The sequence below is a fragment of the Strongylocentrotus purpuratus genome, unplaced genomic scaffold, assembly GCF_000002235.5.
Source record: "Strongylocentrotus purpuratus isolate Spur 01 unplaced genomic scaffold, Spur_5.0 spur5_scaffold_11, whole genome shotgun sequence".
Classification (NCBI taxonomy): domain Eukaryota; kingdom Metazoa; phylum Echinodermata; class Echinoidea; order Camarodonta; family Strongylocentrotidae; genus Strongylocentrotus; species Strongylocentrotus purpuratus.
The window spans coordinates 13,928,828-13,949,326 of NW_022145596.1; the positions used below are offsets into that span (position 1 = coordinate 13,928,828).

Genomic DNA, 20,499 nt, shown 5'->3' on the forward strand with positions numbered 1-20,499 from the left:
GTAACACATTGACACATGCGAAGTGGTTATGAGGTTAAAGAGTGTCATAGTCCTACATGTATCTCAACTTTTGCATCATGCAAGCATAAAGAGGGGGGGGGGGGGGGTAGCTGCAGTAGATAAAACAGCTTCCCTTTGAACTTTTGTTTTAAATTGTGTGTTAGGGGGCTTCAGCAACTTTTTGAGGGGCTTGAGTATGTATGTATAGACTACAAGATATCCCCAAAAAAGAAAATGGTGGGGCATCATGGAGGGGGCAGCAGTGAAAAATAAATAAAAGATGCTGTGAAATCTTACATTTATAACACCACATCCAAAGCAGCATCCATGAACCAAAAATTATTTTGTGAAAAGGGGGGGGGGGGGGGGGGTCTCCCTTAATAATTGTACCTGGTATAGGGTACACAAACTTAATATGATTTTATAAGTGTCTTCTACATGTATAATGGTACAAGCAGGAGGCAAAGACCTGTTTTCGAGGGATATGAACACGTACAGCCTATAAAATATATGTTATAGCCTTTAACACTGATCACAAGTGGGATGGCTCCTCCTTTGATCATGCTGGTGTTGGGGTGGTATAAGAACTCACTGTTTTACTGTCTTCAATACTGCTACAACCGGGGGGAGGAGACCGGTATACTATAACCCCGTCATGCATGGTGCCTGATGATGTTGTATGTGTGACTGTCAGGGGTCCCTGGGGAACAGAAAGATGGAGCAAAAGAGGAAGAGAAGAACAACATTTAATTAACAAATGAATAAAGCTGAAAAAAAGTTCTGAGTCAAATCCGTTAAGACAAAAAAAATAGTTAGACTTGGGACAAATTCGACTTAGGAAGTGTAAATGATACGCCAGTTTGTCCCCAAATTTTTTTACAACTTACGAAAAATTTGACTTGTGCAACTTTGACTTGTGCAACTTCAAGTTATGCCGAGTTAACTGTACATTGCAGAATCAAAATTGTTTATACCTCAATGAATTTCCTAGAGTTTAACAATTTTGAAAAAGTCCATAATTTCATCCCTAAGAGGAGTAGGAGCAATTTTATTCCCCTACATATTTTCTTCCTCCTTCTATATGATTTTCCGGAGTCTCACCATCCCTTCTTTCCTCCCATATCATTTCTTTTCGTCAAGAAGTTTTAACAAGCTTCAGGGATGGAGAGGAGCAATTTTTTTGCATGACAAACTTTCATTTTTCCTTAATAAAAAAAACGCTACTTCACCCATGGTGTATACAAATCAGAGCTTTAGCTACTTACAAATTTCCTTTCATAATTTGTCAGCCATAAACATCAGACAAAAGTTAACACATTTAAAATGCATATCTTAATTTAGACATTGTTGATTAAACACACCCACCACAATGGGCAATTTACTATGTGAATACCATAAAACTTACCAACGTAGCGGCTTTCTGCTGATGACATGTATGTATACCACTATTGATGTGTTTGTTACTGCAAGAAAGACAAATAAACAAATATTTGAATAAAAAGGGTTCAATGTGCAGTGTACACTTCTCTATTTGACTTTAAATGACCTTGATATTTTTTTAATACAAACTTTTACAGTTACAGCACGGAATGAAATTCTTAAAACTGGACAAAAATGTAGGATATTTTTGAAAATTTTGAGGTGTTTATTATAGACAAACCATTATTTCAAGAGGAAGGGGTTTGACTTAAAGCAACTACGTGGAATCAAACTCGAGAAGGGACAAAGTGGCCATCTTTACTTTGAAGTGAGGTGGGTCATAAGGGGATTTCTATAAAATATTAAAGAGAAAAAAGAACATTCGCATGATATGAAATGAATGAAGAAATTTTGGTAGTTTGATTCAATTTGTAAGAGTATTGTCCATAAGATTGGGGAATTCTTCTTCTTGACAAACAATATTGTTGTAGACTCTTGAGTCTTGACATACAATATTGTCATTTGTCATAGACAATTTTTTTAAAGACAAACAGGTACAGTATTGACATATAAAACATTGTAAAAATATTGAGAGAAATACCAGTTAGGCCTGAACAATTCATCAGGAGAAGCGTTTCGTTCTTAGGGTTCATTTGGCATATTTACTTTTACAACATATTTTCTTAGAGAATCAATAATAAAAATGTTTAACCCATTACCAACAGGAAGCTGCTGGCTCCAGTTATAAGTCTATGGGAAGGAGAGAGTTCAGTACTCAACAGGTTCATTCATCCTGAATCAAATAATCGGTACACAGTGATGTATGATTCATCTCTTTACACAAAGAAGAAAATATTGTGTTAACTGCACGTTCAACGAATCAAAAAAAGGTAATAACAATCAAAAAATATTTCGATGTTAAACCTTCACCTACTTGTAGATCTGCTTGTGTAGAATGGGGTATGGCAGGGTAGGGTAGGGTAGGGTGGGGAAGGGTGGAGAGGGGAAGGGTAGGGTGGGGAAGGGTGTTGTGGGGAAGGGTGGGTGGGGGGGGGGGAGGTGCAGAAGGGTTTGGGGATAAGTGTGCAAGTTAGAGGTGCAGAAAGAATGCATTATGTAACAAATTTAGGGGCAGAATTGAGGAAATCCTATCTTGTAAATGTCCAGGTTGTAAATGTACATGGACAGTCCTACAGACATTAGTGATGAAATCAAAGGTGTCAGATTCTTCAAGGGGTGTGCTCATTGTCAGGTTCAATTAAGTATTAGGACGGGCAAACTCAAACTTGATTGGAATGGTCAAGCGGTCAGTTTTCTGGCCAGTAGACAGGAATTCAGAGATTTCCACAAGGACCGCTAAGTCAATGTCTACCTTGTATTAAAACAAGAGGTCATCGAGAACAATCGAGAACAATCAAGATATTCGCATCTAACAGATTTAATCTTCCCTTTGAAAGGAGACTTTTCAGGAAAATAAGTTGTAACCTTAAAATAAAAAACAATATTTCCAAATCAGCTTCAGAAACGGAAAGTCGTCTAAATGAACAGGGTGTAAATTATGTAAATGGAGAGTATTACAGACATTACTTTAGTCATTGTTCAGTTAAATTACAAATAAGTTCATAATGACAAATAGATATCTTTTTCCCTTGAAAGATACAATGTAGTACCATGAGGATTGAGTAGCGCCTCCTGCATTCGAGCGTATAACAGACGAGAATAAGGATTAAAGGAAGTATAATACAAAGGTCATGTCCAATGCTGTTATTCTCTGCCGAGATCTGTTATAGATTTAGACCTATCTTTATTGTCAAACTAATCATCAAGATATCAATTAACTAGATGGAATTCGACTGCGCGCAGTCGAAAATGATGCCTCCGTTAAAGAGCAATTTTACAAACCAAAACAGAAAAAAAAAATTGAATTCACGTTCAATGGTAATCCATTGACAGGTTCTCAGAATATTGTGATTACAAGCAATTTCTCATATACATATATGACCCTTTGATCTTTGACCTCATGACCATAAAATCTACTCAGTTCATTGGCTCTGCAAGATGTTCTGAGTTAAATAGTAATCCATCTGTCAGTTCTAATGAGAATGCGTTCACAAGCTATTTTTGCATACATAATGGGCCCATGACCTTTGACCTTTGACCTTATGAACCAAGAATCTACTCAGTTCATTGGCTCTGCAAGTAACAAACATGACCTAATTTTGGCATGAATCCATCAATCGGTTCTTGAGATAACGCGATCACAAGCTGTTTTTGCATTCATAATGTGCACTGTGGCCTTTGACCTTTGACCTACGTGCTCCAAAATCTAATCAGATTGTCTTCCTATGGTGATACACACTATCATTTAGTTTGAAGTTTTTACATCTCCAGTGGTTCTTGAGATATCATGATAACAATCTCAATGTATGGAATTTCATAAGTTGACCTCTGTGACCCTTGACCTTTGACCTACGTGCTCCAAAATCTAATCAGATTGTTTTCCTATAGTGATACACACTATCACTAAGTTTGAAGTTTAAATCTCCAGTGGTTCTTGAGATATCATGATAACAATCTCAATGTATGGAATTTCATAAGTTGACCTCTGTGACCCTTGACCTTTGACATACGTGCTCCAAAATCTAATCAGATTGTTTTCCTATAGTGATACACACTATCACTAAGTTTGAAGTTTAAATCTCCAGTGGTTCTTGAGATATCATGATAACAATCTCAATGTATGGAATTTCATAAGTTGACCTCTGTGACCCTTGACCTTTGACATACGTGCTCCAAAATCTAATCAGATCGTCTTCCTATGGTGATACATACTATCCTTAAGTTTGAAGTTTAAATCTCAAATGGTTCTTGAGATATCGCGCTAACAAACTCAATACAAGGAATTTCATAAGTTGACCTCTGTGACCTGTGACCTTTGACCTACGTACTCCAAAATCTAATCAGATCGTCTTCCTATGGTGATAAATACTATTCCCGAGTCTTAAGTTTAAATCTTAAATGGTTCTTGAGATATTGTGATAACGGTCAAACGGGACGGACGTACGGACGGACGTACGGACGGACGGACGGACGTACGGACGGACGGACGGACGGACGGACGGACGGACGGACGTACGGACGGACAACCCGAAAACATGATGCCTCCGGCACCACCTTCGGTGGCGGAGGCATAACAAAGCAGAGATTGTCAGAAGTGACACCTTCATCATGAAAGTAACGACTTGTCAGAAGCACCACAAATGAACACCAAACAGACCAACTGTGCTCCATTCTGAACTAGGAAGGTGGGACTCTTACCTATGCAGCATATGCATGTACATAAAGTAGTCATGGTAGAACATTTGTTTCCAGTATAAATCCATGAGGTGTCAAACGGCTCTGCGACTCGGCGGAACATGTGCACAGAAAACAGGATAGGATTCTACAAACGGCGGCGGCAGTGTTATGATTAAGAGTCCAATTATAGCTCTCGCCAAACAAATATTCACGCATTTTCAGCAGGAATCCTTAACAGCTCGCAACTTCCTGCCCACGTTGTTTCTTCTTTTTTTCCAGCAGCAGCAGCAGAGCAACGAGGGGGAAAGAATGAATAGGAGTTGGCAGCAGGTGCTTTAAGAGGGGTGAATAGCGCCTCTTCTAACTGGGGCGGCGGTTGTCTCTCTCTCTCTTTTGCGGGGAACATGCAAGAGTTTAATGGTCTGTGGGTGCAAGGTTATTCCTATAGAAGGCAATTGTCATTTGGAACCATTGGAGGGTGACTTATGATTTTAAAAAGTAAAGTTAATCTTTGTTATTATTTGTCTGTTCATATAGACAGGGCTAACTTTTAGGGTCGACTATTTGTACTTGCGGGGAAGGTGGGTGCAGTTTGTTTTGTCTGCTTCCTGGTTGGAGCTGCTCTGAAATGGGGTTGGGTTAGCGATTGTTATATCTTTCTCTCTTTTTAACTTTATCTCTCTCTCTCTCTCTCTTTCCTTTTCTCTAAATCTGCTTCCCCCCCCCCCCCCCGGCCCCCCTCTCTCTCTCTCTCTCTCTATTTTCCCCTTATCTCTCCTGTCTACTTTTCTTACTCATTTTCTCTTTAACTTTATCACTCCCCTTTTTCTGTCTGTCCGTCTCTCTCTCTCTCTCTCTCTCTCTGTCCCCCTTCCCCCCCCCCCACCCCTTCAATGTTTGTTTCTCTTTGTGGGTCCTGACTCTCCCCCTCCCTCACTCCCTCCCTCTCTCTCCCCCTCCCTCCCTCTGTCCCTCTCTCTGCCCCTCCTCCCCTCTATAGTTGTGTTTCTCTGCAAGTCCCTGAACCTCTCTCACTCTCTCATTCCCCCAACCCATATTTTTGTTTCTCTTTCACCCCCTCCCCACTCTCTCTCTCTCTATATATATATCACCCCCATCCCCCATGAGTGTGTCTCTCTCCCTGTGTATCCCTGACTTTCTCTATACGTCTCTCTCTCTCTCTCTTTATCTGTATATTTGCATGTACACATACAAATCTTTCTACTTCTCTTTCCTCTTGAAAGTTATGTTCTATCTGTCTGTTTTCTGTCTTCTTTTTTTTTAACCTCTGATCAATCTTTAATGAAAACAGACACAAGCTGTAAATGACAAGTGCAAAAGTGTAAAAATTTAAATGTCCAACCTTGAGAGCAAAACAAATAAAATTCCAGAGCAAAATCAAATAGTGCTCTATTGTATTCAGCACTATTAAACAGGCCTTGGAATTAATATGAAAAAAGACAACTTAATTCAATGGGCATTGTTATTTGCTGTCAATGGTCAATTTGGAAATGCTTTCAACAATCATTTATTGAAATAATAAATGACATATTCAATCGGCCTTGGCTTCTATCAGAGTTTGCCCTCTCTTATTAGACAAATATGCATTTCAACAGAAATACAATGATTTAAGGCAATGTTTAAAACTTCTAAAGATTTTTAGAATAAACATGGCAGTTATGCCCTACTAAGTTGTTCCATATTAATCTGTCAAAATCTGACCTTCGGAATTCAATTTGAAAGAAAATAATAGCTGTGAAGCTGTAAAAAAGGAGGTTAAATTCCCTTTGAAATACTTCGGTCAATGTAAATAAATGACAATATTTACAATGCAATGGTCTGGAAGGGTACATTGTGTACTTGTACAAGTAGGTCACTTAGATAAATGGACAATTCAAGAGAGAAGATAGTTGTGATGCTGTCAGTGCATTGTTTGTATATGATTTATAGTGGACGATTTTGAAAAAAGGTTCCATATTCTTTTCCATATTCTTTTCGTCAATAATTCTAAAATGGATATGTTGTTATATATCAGCAATAAATAATGTATTAATCAACTATTTCATCACTTTTAAAGTCTTGTATTGCTAACCCTATGAAATAGGACATTTCAAAACACATCTCTTGGTTGGTAATATTTAATATGGAATGGACAGTGAACATCTCCATTTGCTGTCTCGACAAACTATCAGATTCTTCAGAATATCAGATTTTTCAGAATACCATAATCAGAGTCTGAATGCACAGACTAGTCCTGCTGGTGATGATGGTTGAGAGATCCAAGGTCCGCACATAGAAACCGAAGGGTGCATTCCTTTATATGGCTCATGGCCGTATTGCTTTTCACAGAAACTCTCATCAAAGCATGCATCATTCCCGCGCCAAGGCACAACACAAAATATTATTCCATTGTTTGTTGAGATCCAGAAAAGGTACTAACATGTACTGCTATCAAGGATTCTGCCCATGTAATTTTATACAGAATTAATGCCTTTCTAGCACTGAACAGATTACTTTCACTAAAAATTGTCTAGACTGGTGAATTTTCAAATAGAATTTCTTCAGGAAGCATTTCATTTTTTTGTTAAACTGATATTTTGTTGTAGGATTGGAATGTTTATTTATTTTTTTTAATTCTATCTTTCCTGTGCATATATCAAATTAAAAAAACTTGATCTTTGAACATTCTTTATGAAAATAGAATTAATAGAATGGGAAACAAATCAAATAATTTTGTTGGGGATGTTGGGCTATTTCTGTAGCTTTTGTTTTGCTTTGTTACAGAATAGAAACTAAATCATTTCATTTTTGGTGCACAGTTGCCTGACATACGTTATGACCCAGGACAACAAGATGCATATAATAGAAACTAAATCATTTCATTTTTTCCGGGAAAATAAAGCATTAGTTAAAATTTGAAACGTCTTGTAAACAAAATGACTGAAATTAGGAATAATGATCCATCATGCAAAACTTTGGCTCTTGGGAAAAGAAAAGGCTAATCTCTAAAGAAATCCCTCCCTCTGCCTTCCCCTTAGGAGACAGATTAATCATTTTCAATATGTAATATATATGTACATAATGTCAAGGATTAGGTGTAGTTTAATACGAAAAATACCACCCCCTCCCCCCCCCCCCAAAAAAAAAAAAAAAATCTTCCCATCCTCCTGATGGTGGTGGGTGGATCAAATAAAAAGAAACATTACTTCAAAGGACAAAGGCTGATGACAAAATTCCAACTACCCCTATGTGTAGAATGTGCTCTCTGAGGCGCGACCTCGCTTTCATAGATCATCTAATCTTTCATTCATGGATCAGTGAGTAGCTACAGAGCCTAAATTCATAGTTAAGACGATCATGGAATTTCCCTCTCAGTGTCCCCCAAATCCCAAGTCTATTGTCTGGGTGCCATGGCCTTCTCACCAGGTAAAAAAACTGGGCGCAGCCTCCGCCCCATATCTGGGGTGAACCGCCGTGACCCCACGTGGGGTCATGTTCGTATGTATCTTCCAGGGTAGTGTGAGAAAAGGAAAGGAGTTCTATTGATTGCAGTTCAACTTAGTCTACTAATGCAGACTGCTGTGTAGTGGTATTCACTACGGTAGTCTGAACTGAAACTATTTATCAAAGCAGAGCAAGAGAGGGCGGGAGGAGGGAAATACATGGAGGGAGGGGGTAAAAAAAAAGAGGGGGTAAAAAAAAGAGGGGTTAGAATAATTGAGAATGGTGAGAGAATGAGGGAATAGGGAAAGGTGGGGAGGGAAAGAATAATAAATGAAAGCCTATCGAGAAACATCCGGAGTGATACACACAGAAAGATGGAGAAACAGAAATAAGAAATAGAGATGGAGAAGAGGCAGAAATTACAAGAATGAGAGAAAGAATTGTTAATGTTAAATTTTTCATTAATTTATTTAGAAGTATTGCATTGCGATTGCATTGTGAAAGAAACGTTGTGGAATCGATCAGAAAAGGTTGATCATCTAGCATCTGCAAGGTTCTGGAATCATCAAAATGATAAGAAATTTGGCCCATTCTTCGTAAAGTTACAAGCACTATACACAGAAAGATGTATATGGGACTATCCTATATCTCTCACAGACCATGAGAGAAACAAATTTACCAAATATATGAATTAGTAGGCGGTTTCCCGGCAAATTTGTTATCATCATGTATTAGTCAAAACATATTCTTTCACATGATTTGTAATGAGAGCTTCCATTTCATTTTTTGAAATTGGGGCGATTCCAATACATTTACCTTTAAATTGTTCTATTTTCAATACACGCTGTAATTTTGTTTTTCCTAATAATTGTTATTCAGTATATCAACTACTACAACATAATTTATAAAATTAGAAGAGAGAGGGGGTATATTTTGAATGCATAATCTAGGAAATTCCACTTTTCTCTATGTGATTATTAATGATAAATCTATTTCTTCTTTAATATCCCATTCTCACTCTTGATCCGACATTCCTTCATATCAATAGTCACAGGAAATGACACAAAATGCCAGTGAACTTGTTGACCCTTAATCAAACCTTACCCCAATGGCATCCATCCGACCTGTCAATTCTATATTCAACATTTTGATAGTTATTTATATGTCAAGAGTTTGACATGAAATTTGAGCCAATGCATATGAATCTTCTAGGAATATATATTTGGGGAGGGAGAGAAAAGAAACAAGGTTTGAAACCTGTCAATCGCAGTCAACAGTTTGGGAGCTGTCATTTCACCAAGAGCTGGCATATACTTTGATTATATGTGAATTAAATGCACAATTTATTTATTATTTTCATTTGGGGTAGCAAAAGGGAGGTTGAACTGTTCATAAATCTATCTCATACTGGTATTAAGAATATTTTTTAAATAAGAAAGAAAATTGTATCATTGTGTTTTAATTAATGAAATTAGTGTTTTTGTGAATTTTCAACATTGCTTTCCAAAATGCAGGGAGGAAAATATCATACATGGCAATTTCATAAATAACTGAATCCTGAAAAGAAATATTTCACCTTTCAAGTTTGTTGTCTTGGTGATTTTGCTATCCTACATTGGATTTTTTTAAATTCCCACAGCCCCCGGAAGCTTCAATAGTACCTTTAATACCCGAGAAGTCAGTATTTATAATTGAAAGTTCATGGAAAGTGTGAGAAATCAAATAAAAAAGAAGCCTGTGTCTGTGGATTGCATGACTAATTTCTGCACCAATGCAGCAGAGCCTCTGGAAATGGGATTGAGCCCCGCCTCTAAAGGAGAAAGAACACTTTTGGTCTATTTATCCATGAAGGGTTGTCTGGGGTTCATAAAAAAATTGCTGGGTTGGGTAGGGGTGATACAAATACAAAACTTTTCGGTGCCATGGTTGCCAAATCCTTTCCAAAACTTTGAATGTTATACAATGCATTTGGACTAAGAAATTTCACTTTTTTTCTATCAAAATGGAAACATGTACCGGTCCGGTACACATATTGTGGAGTTTGTGAACATGGAAAATGTTTTATACCAAATTTAAAATTTAATAACAGAATTAATATTTTGACACTTGAAACTCTGACAAACTTTTGCATTTCATATTTTTCATAATGGTATACAAAATAATAAATAAAATCATGTTTCATAGGCCCAAAATTCTAGAACCTAACAATATTTACTTGTGTTTTGGCTCAGAAGCCATTATTTTAATCCACTAGCAATCAACTATACTTGAATATTGATAAAGATAAAAGAGGCTAATAAATGCTTTAATTTTTTCCCTGTCCAGTGCTGAACAATTATCTTTAAAGCAGGAGATGATTTCTTTTTAAACTACATGTTTCTCTGTATTAAGGACTAATAGCTTAATTTGCCACAGACAATAAACAACTTAGAGTCAAGAAGTTAATGATGAAATCAAAGGCGCCGGATTCTTTAAGGGGTATGGGAATTGTCAGGTCCACTTAAGTAGTATGACGGGCAAACTCAAACTTGATTGAAATGGTCAAGCGGTCAGTTTTCTGGCCAGTAGACAGGAATTCAGAGATTTCCACAAGGACCGCCCAGTCAATGTCTACCTCGTATTAATATGAGAGGTCATCGAGAACAATCAAGAACAATCAAGATATCCTGATCTCACTCAAACAGGTTTGACCTTTCACCTTGAAAGGAGGCTTTTCAGGAAAAAAGTAGTAACATTAAAATAAAAACACTATATACTGTAAACTGTTAAGCCTAAAATCAAACTCTTTCAAAATTATATTTTCAAAATTGGCCTCAGAAATAGAAAGTTTTTCTAATGGTTAAATTCATAAATAGTTTTCCAACTAGCATTTTTTGTTTAGTGGATCTACATTTACTGTTTTAGGAGAATATTTTCACAGCTGAATAATTAGAGTTGACATTGATAAGGAAATGCCAGAGAAAGGACTTGATGTCCCAGTTGAAGAGGTGTGACATGACAATAATTTGGTATTTCTGGTCTTGGATCATGTCAATTTTTCTTCCTTTTCTTCATTCACGTCTTCACCGTCCTATGACCCAGACCCGAAGAGCCACAGACAACCTTGCTGGGTGAGAATTAAAGTTGAGCAGACAGGATATCCTAGGTCTTTATCCCCGAACAGGAATATTCCAACATGAACAAAAGGCTTTCCAAACAAGCCGTTGAAATGTGATAGTGGAGAGAGAAAGAAAGGGAAAGTTACAAGCGAAGGAGTGGAAGAAGAAGGAGGCTGAGAAAGAGGGGCCAAGGGACACTGAAAGCTACACCACATGAGCAAGGGACATCGTCAAGTAGAGGAAGTAGAGGGAGGAGAGGGAGGAGAGAGAGAGAGAGAGAGAGAGAGAGAGAGAGAAGGGTGTGGAAGAGAGAGGGATTGAGGCGATGAGACAGAGGGAGAGGGGGAGGGGGAGAGTAGACGAGGGGCGGGGAGACAGAGACGAATGGAGGGAACAAATAGAAAGAAAGATTAAAAGAGGAATGATTACATCATTGTATTTAATAGTTCTTGGAAAAAATGATGACAAAGGGTTGAACAGAACAGGAGAGGCAAAGGAAAGGACACAAATTAAAGGAGAGGGATGAAGAGAAATGGGGGACAAGTGCAAATTAAAATTAAAAGACAACAAGTTTTAAAGATGTACTTACCAAAATGTTCTCATACACTCATCACATGCTGTGTAAACTTGTTCTGCGTTCAAAGAAATAAGAAACCGAAACAAAAATTACACACATTACCAAGAATCTGTATATTCCACATAAACTACTTTCAGAGAATGATTATAAGCATGTACATGAAGCAGCCAAAACCATTATATTAATTCATGTACTTTTGAAATTAATATAAATGTTAAAAGAAACAACAACAAAATAGCTTTCTCACTCTGACCCCCCCCCCCCTTTCTCTCTCTCTCTCTCTCTCTCTCTTTCTCTCTCTCTCTCTTTCTCTTTCTCTTTCTCTCTCTTTCGAACATATACCTTACAGTACATAATTAATATCTCTTAATTCCCATTCCCTTCCAAAAGCGCAGAGCATCAATTTCCATATCACTAACATTCCAGCAGATAGATTACAAGCTATTAAAACAGTTGGGTTTCTAACGAGACGCAAGGGTGTGGCAGTTAATTCAGGGTGTGGCAACTTTGTAAATGACGCTAATTGAGACAAATGTTCAGCACTCTGTTCTTGGCATTTCATGCCTGGGTTAATAACAGTCTTGTCTCCTACATGTACATGTACAGACAGTATCCAAGACGGTTTATGATCGCGTTTGTTATGAATTACAGATTCCCAGACTATTGATGTCTCTTGAGTGTAGAATCGGTTTCCGTCCCCTGGAGCTGCTAGTAACTATTAATTGAAGCTAATCTTGACCTCTGTCGCTGCATTTCAAGCAAAACAGACAAATATAATTCTGAAGCATTTATCATGAGGATTGTTTAGAGTCACTTTGGACAAGCAAAATATAATCAAATGAATAAAAACCTGCTGAAATATCACATTCCTTTCATTATAACATAAATTTGCACATATGGTACTACAAGTTATATACAGTATACATGTATGTAGGACTACGTGTAACAATTTGATTTCCTTATCAAAAATTTCTTGCTCATTTCTCAGCACTCCCAGTATACATTTTTTACCAAAAATCGTCTGGCAGATATCATTAATACGTAATCTTAAATATTTGGTGACATTTTATCTTGACCTGTAAGAAATTATTTCCTGTCATTATTTATAGAACTCATAGATTGCCTTTAATGTTGCAAGATATAGGGCATGTACATAGCATGTAGCAGGTCATGCATGCACAGAAGTGTAGGATGGTGCAGTATACAATAATATATAATGTAGCACAGAGAAAATGATCACACTACAGGGACCAATCGTCTGTTTCGAGCCAGGAGTATTATTCATATATATACCAACCACCAAATAAAATATTGTGCTCTGTTTATTAGTAATTTCATGTTTAGTAATACTATAATTATTACAGTTTTAAATACATTTTGCAAACATAAAAGCGGCTTGTGAGTAGACTACTTAACGCACCAGTACCGCACACCCTCGCTTAAAATAGTGCCCAAGTCTGACGTGCGCAGTTTTATGTAATTAGGCACTACATTATGCACTACAGTAGATATATATCTGTAAAATATTGATGAACTATTATGGTGCCACCAAGTTCACAACATGTATTAAAAACAACACTTCATGAGACAACATTTCTTATATTGAACCTCTTTTATTTCTCCATCTTGATCATGAATATTATTCAATGATTCTGAACGTAAGGATGCATCAACCAAATTTGAATTTAAAAAAAAAGGAAATACAGGCTTGCCACTTTTCATTGTTAAAAAACTATCAATTCAAAACCACTCCTGTCAGTGAAGGCGTTCAACTGTATTTGAAGTTGTTCTATAATCCCGGTGTCAATCACATGACCTCCCAGTCAAGTCAGGTAAATTTAATCGAATTTAATGGGTGGTTAGGTCAGTCCTCGGAAAGGTTACTTTTGGACAAGAACTCAGACCTTGATCAACGAACTGACCCATATATACTGCAGTAAACAATGTCCCTAAAGACTGAAATATTGACAATATGGACGAGGTGAAGGTTGACAGTTGAGGAGTTTTCTCTTTTTATGCCATTCTTCTTCTGGTCCCCCCCCCCCCCCCCCCCCGCCTTTCTTTACCTCCCTCTTTCTCATTCTTGCTCTCTCTATCTGTATCTCTCTCTTTCATTCTTTCTCTCTCCTTCATTCCTCTTTTCAACTATCTTTACCTCTTTATGTATCTTTTACAATATCTAATTTCACTGTTTATGTACTTTCCTGAATATACATTTCTGCATTTCGCTCTCTCTGGGTTTTTTTCTTCTCTTTGTTGTTTAATATATATCGGGTTCTGATAATGATGCAAATTAAAGACGGGGAAGCGAAATAATCATACCTGCAAATGAATGTCATAGATAATGTACCTGTATACTTTTTATATGGTCGCAGGGTAATAATTGTGCATGTAAAAGACAATGTAATAATGTCCCCAATATCATGTGTATAATTATGTGCATGCTTATCTATGTTGATGGTTTACAGTGAAGGACTACTGACATACACCGTACCGTACATGTACATCATTAGCCATGTGTGTATAGTTGCTTAAATTGTAAAGGACCAAACTCCAGACAATTCATATCATGAAAAACAATTTAAAATTACCTTTCGTGACCATTTCTCTTCAAATACATGTTTTCGTCCCCAAGTCAAGATAAATTTAAAGTCTGTAGTAGTCAAATGAGTGCCCTATCATGAAAGATCAACCTTTAGTAATAATAATAATAAAAACGGTGCTTATAAATCGCTTTTACCAAAGTCTCTAAGCGCTTTAAAGTACCAATCACCAATCCTGTTTTGCTCTTGATGTAAGGGCTTCCATGTGGCTATAATGATTATACTCGATTCAAAATTTGAACTTCAAATGCTACTTCTACAAAAAGATATACCAGTACTGCAATTGTAATACATTCTAAATTAATAGTAAAGGTCTTGTTGAGTAGACTAGTTTAACACACACCTTACACACAGAACCCAAGTCCAATTTGGGTTCCATGGAATTATATACACTTTCAGATTTAGCGTTATCCATTATTTCTTTATACTCCTTAACTATTTACGTGTACAACGACAGGAATCCTTCCTGGGGTGGGAAGTAGGGTGTGAGGCCAACACCGCCAAAAATTTACATACAATCACCAACCATCGAACTGTGCCTTGGTGTGGTTTTGGAGTTCTACAAAATCGCTCCTCCATGACTAATATCAACTTTTAACCACAAAAATGGCATCCTCAGGTGAAAATTCCTCTAAATTGTCATTACTGATATTTTCAGGAATTTGTTGTCGTTGAATAGTTGGTGTACCAAGTACCAACAACAACAAATAAGAGTCCTACAGCAAAAATCCATCAAAATCTTAACCGTTTTTTAATTTTTTTTATGAGGTTCTAAAATTTCAGTGTATGTTAACCATATATTGTAAGAGCTGTCATGTTTTCTGGTAATAACAAACATTTCTGGTACTAATAAATATGAAACCTACAAACTAAAATGCTATCTGCCATTGAATAAAATGTATAGCAGTATAACATTAGTATGCATGTACAGTATTTCACTTTTGGTTGTGCATTTGGTTTTCGGAATATGATTTAAAAGTAAACAGACAATGTTTGTTGTTGCATATCAACGTCACATTTATTTCAAGAGATTAAAATGCCACACTAACCGATATAATCTAAACATGATTTTATCTTCTCAACTCAATTACCGGTAGTGTACTAACAACTATTTTTAATCCTCATTTTGATGGCAAGTCGGCATCAAATGTTAATGTATGCAATAGGGTGCTTTTTGTAGGCCAATATGTACTATATGATGCGCTTTTATTCATTCCATACGTTGCATGCTGGGTGAAAGTGCTAATTAGTGCGAATTATTTACCAATCAAAGCCTACAATCTCACACACAGGTACATTTGCATGTACAGTATCGCTCAAAAAAGGATCATACATACATACAGCGGAACCTCACTAAAAGAGATACTGTTATTTTGCCCCAATTGTTTTATTGTTTTTTTATTGGTCCTCTGATCAATCGCAAGTTTGCAATCTCCTATCTCTTATGGACATAGTTGGTATTGATATATATTGTCATACCTCTGAATGCTTTTGTATTATTTACAATTGCAAATGTATTAATGATCGTAATCTAGTGTTTACTACCGTGATGGTCATGATAATACTATGTACACTGTTGAAACATACAGAAATAGATAAAGAAAGAAAGAAAGTTCATTGACCCCAAGAAAGTTTGGTTCTACTTTTAATACTAGCTTTATCTTGTTAACGCTACTTGACATATAAAGTAACATTCTCTTTTACATGTAGGTGTTCTGACTCCCTACTACACTGTACATGTACGAAAATAAATTCATGTTCGGTCACAATATCATGTTGAACAATGTTAATGTTACTTTGATGTACTGGTCCATTTCCTTTAAAACAACACAAAAGACATTTAAACATACATGTACATGTACCATATATGAGAAAATAATGGATTTCCTTTTCTCTGTCTTCTTTTTGTTGCCCCCTCCCTAATACATACTGGTAATTAAATGGACATACATGATACATGTATTGTATATCATGTTTGGAGCCAGGAGGGTGATATGCTTTAACACCTGTAGAGGTTACAGATAAAGGTGAGTTCTGGTCATGCGATTGCATTGTGAAAGAAAAGGTGTGGAATGGATCAGAAAAAGTTGATCCTGTAGCATGTAAGTATTGGTGTGTACTGCAACTTCTGCAAGGTTCTGGAGTCATCAAAATCATAATAAATTTGGCCCAGTCTTGGTAAAGTAACAAGCACTGTACACAGAAAGATGTATATGGGACTACACAAATGGTGTCGGGGCTACTACATGTACACCTTGATTTCCTTATCTTTCTATGCTCATTACTCAGCCAGTATATATTTTCTTCCAAAATTGTTTGGCACATGTCATTTATTTGTTGTCCTGAACGTTCAGTGTAAGTTTCATTTGATTCTGTGAGAATTAATTTTCTTTTTTACCAGAACTAAAGTTTATCTTCATCTCCTTCCCACTCCGAACAGATGACATGTAAACAAACATCATACATCATATACGCATCCATATTATATTACATGATATTGTCTGTTTGTAGCCAGAAGGGTCATAAATCTGTGTCAAAGCATAATGCCCTTCTGTACATGAAGAATTAACGTTCTTCTGGCTCCAAACCATGGAAAAAATACACGGGGGCTTGGGGCAAATGAGCCCCCGAAATGCCCAAAAGAGCCCCCGAAAGTCTTAAAAGAGCCCCCAAATTTTGATAGAGTTCAATGCAAAACAAATTAAAGAGTGTTATTTTCATGCAAGCAAGCTTGAAAAGTAGCCCCCAAAATTTTTAAAGTAATTTTTTCCCTGCTCCAAACAGACGCTATAAAAGAATGATATATACCAGTTCCATAACTAGCATTTGAAAAAAATCAATATAATCATTGTTTACAATAAATACAGCATACCATCTGGCACCTTTTCTGCTACGACCCAGAAGTGTGTCTTACACACCTCTTACAATGGGACACGCCCTTTACAATGTTACAGTGAAAAAATACACGGGGGCTCGGGTGAATTAGCCCCCGAAATGCCCAAAATAGCCCCCAAAAATCAGAAAAGAGTCCCTGTAAATTTGCATAGAGTTCAATGCAAAACAAATTTTTGAATGTTATTTTCATGCAGGCAAGCTTGAAAAGTAGCCCCAGAAAAATAAATATTAATTTTTTTCCCTGCTTAGGCCTAACTCTGGGCCTAAACGATAAGAGATGAAACTCCTCTGGCTCCAAGCAGATGAAATTTTTTTATTTTGTATCCATAATTATTTGCAACCAGGAATCATACATGTAATATGTACCGGTAGCCTACATACATGTACATCTGTAGGCCTTTAGTCCCTAATTATTACATTATTCAAGCTTAAAGATAAAGACCAGTTATGGTCATGCAATTGCATTGTTAAAGAAACTTTGTGAAAGAAACTTTGTGGAATTGATCAGAAAAGGTTGATAATCTAGCACATACATGTAAGTATTGGTGTGTACTGCAAGGTTCTGGAATTAATCAAAATTTGGCCCAGTCTTGGTAAAGTTACAAGCACTGTACACCGAAAGATGTATATGGGACTACGTGACACATGCGTTATATCTATCAGGTCCAAATAGATATAATATTTTACCAAATATATCAATTAGTACATGTAGGCGGTTTCTCGGCAAAATGTGTATCATTGCGTATTTAGTCAAAACATATTCTTTCACATGATTGGTTATAAAAGCTTCCATTTCATTTTTTTGAGAGGGAGGCGTTTCAAAAACTGGTCTTTACCGTTAATGCTCGACCAAGCATTCACTTCAAAATCTCTACAAACTACATCATGTGTGACACAATACCTTTATATTCTGTCTTAACAGTACAGCAGTAGGCTTCCATTGCAATCATCTTCCCTTGAAAACAAGGCCATACAACCCTAGGTGCTCTCCTTTGTATACACATCTCCCCTGCAGTGCCGATCTGGTGATCTAATTTGGGTTTCTCTCGGAAAAACCAGCAGGGATGTGATGCTGTGGGACTCTGTTTCTTAGATCCATGATGATCATACCAATATTATTATAATTATATGTCAAATTCTGTTAGTGGCAACTTTGAAGTGGGGTCCTTATAGTTACTAATTATAGAGTCTATATTCCTGCTCTAATTTTGATAGATTTGATGAACAGGCCAATATAATTCCAATTGTAGTTCTTGTATTTCTTTTATTATTTTTTTATTAATTGATTGATTGATTTTTATCATTTTTTTATTATTGTTTTTATTATTGATTTATTTTGTATCTTTTAATTATTGTGAAATTGAGTGAAGCCCCATTTTTGTTTACAGAAGAACATCATACAACTTATATCTTTAAAATAATTTTGTTCATTATTGATCATTGGTTATACACATGTACTGGTATAAACAAAAGAACTGCATGTACCATGTATAAGCGCTTCCAATCTATACAAGCGAACCATAAAACAAAATATAATCTTAGTTTCCCTTTCCATTCAAGTACATTCCATAACCAGCCACAATAACAAATTAAAGGTTCTCTTTTATATTCATTATATAATAATACTCTTTTATAAAATGTACTGCAATACACATGCATGCCAGGCACATATTCCTCGCAGAAACAATGCAAAAGCTTCATTTGTCATTATGTATACATCATGTACTAGTAAAGGGCCATGGAAGACTTGCATTGAATGGGTGCTTTCAAGCATGTCCCCTTGTATTCACACAAAATAGGCTCAATTTAACAATTCCTTAAAGTGATCAATCTTAGTTCAAACATACCACAGCAGAATTATTTGATATTATGGCCTTGAAAATAACCATAAACGAACCGAGTTCTGTTCGATTCGACTCAATACATAAACACACCGCGCAAGCAAGTAGGGGAACGGGGAATTACTATAGTGTTCTACACACTGATTCCATTTATGCAGCCGGTGTATACAATAAGGGCTGCGGCCGCACCCGTTTCTCGCTATGCATACGCCCTACAGCTGCAAGTCGTGCGGTGTGTGTATGTTAGCGTTATATTCAAGCTGGCATTACACGGGCAAGGCTTGGGTTGGGCACGTACGACGAAGGGCTTGGCATGCGAAACACCGTCATCATATCCCTCAAAATCAAACAACGACAAAAAACACAGATAAAACTACCCATACAACTCACCATCTTCGTTGCATTTGGTGTAAGCACAGTACTTATTTCTCCCGATCACGTCCGCCCCCTGATCTCGCCTCTTTTCTTCTGCCGGGAGAATAGGGCGTAGTTTTTTCAGCGAGGTTTCCACGGAGCTAGAAGGTACGCACTCCATGATTGTATGTACAGTATTATTATTTCTTATCGAGAGATCCGTGCAGGCTTTTCGCGTTTGACAGTCGCCCACAATATGAGCTGCCACACCCTCTAAGAGCATCCGGGTTCTTGACTACAGGGAACCTCCCCGAGGTCAGACAGCTTTAATATCACCGCACCCTCTGAAAAGGGGGTAGGTCTGGGTATAATATATGTTCATTTGATAACATAATACTCTAAAGGTTTTTTGTTAATACGTTACACAACACCGCGTTTGATAATTTCTCGCACAGCTTAAATATTTACAATATTATGTAGGACATAATCCATGACTCGGACGATTAGCCTACATAACTGGTAAGGGCGGGGCGGGTGGGGTGGGGTGGGGCGGGTGGGGTTGGAATAAGAAAGGGTACGCGTGTATAGTGCCTGAACATGCCAACAGTCCTGAGAAATGTCTGAAGCAGAAATATGCTCGTTGCTCGTCATATATCACTCAGCAGCATAACATTGAGCTATAATTAATCAATATTGTATTCAATTTCATATCTAAATTTCTTATCTAACTTGATAAAGAATCTTGCAAATGCTTAGGATAAGAGATAGCGAGAGAGTTGAAGGATAAGAATCTCAGAAAGACAGAGACAGGACCCCTCCCCCCCCCCCCCCGTTTTCTCTATCACGCTCTCTCTCTCTCTCTCTCTCTCTCTCTCTCTCTCTCTCTCTCTCTCTCTCTCTCTATCTCTTTGAGGCAGATTGAGGCAGGCTGTATGATCATTGCCATAAAATTAATGCACGTCACTCTTCAT

The 20,499-nt window shown here is 37.1% G+C and overlaps 1 protein-coding gene across 2 annotated transcripts in view; it reads right to left on the reverse strand.

The window, feature by feature from the left end:
* The window catches only part of LOC574751 (Krueppel-like factor 3), a 40,068-nt gene extending 20,225 nt beyond the window's left edge, over window positions 1–19,843 (reverse strand). The window contains exons 1-4 of one of the 2 annotated variants that reach the window (XM_030980713.1): window positions 19,565–19,843; window positions 11,848–11,890; window positions 1,406–1,463; window positions 593–700 (exon numbers count right to left, since the gene is read on the reverse strand). In XM_030980713.1, the coding sequence (XP_030836573.1) occupies window positions 593–700; window positions 1,406–1,463; window positions 11,848–11,890; window positions 19,565–19,811 (456 nt within the window). In that variant the 5' untranslated portion in view covers window positions 19,812–19,843. The remainder of the gene's footprint in view (window positions 1–592; window positions 701–1,405; window positions 1,464–11,847; window positions 11,891–19,564) is intronic. The other variant, XM_030980714.1, reaches the window with a different exon arrangement.
* Between the last annotated feature and the right edge of the window lie 656 nt (window positions 19,844–20,499).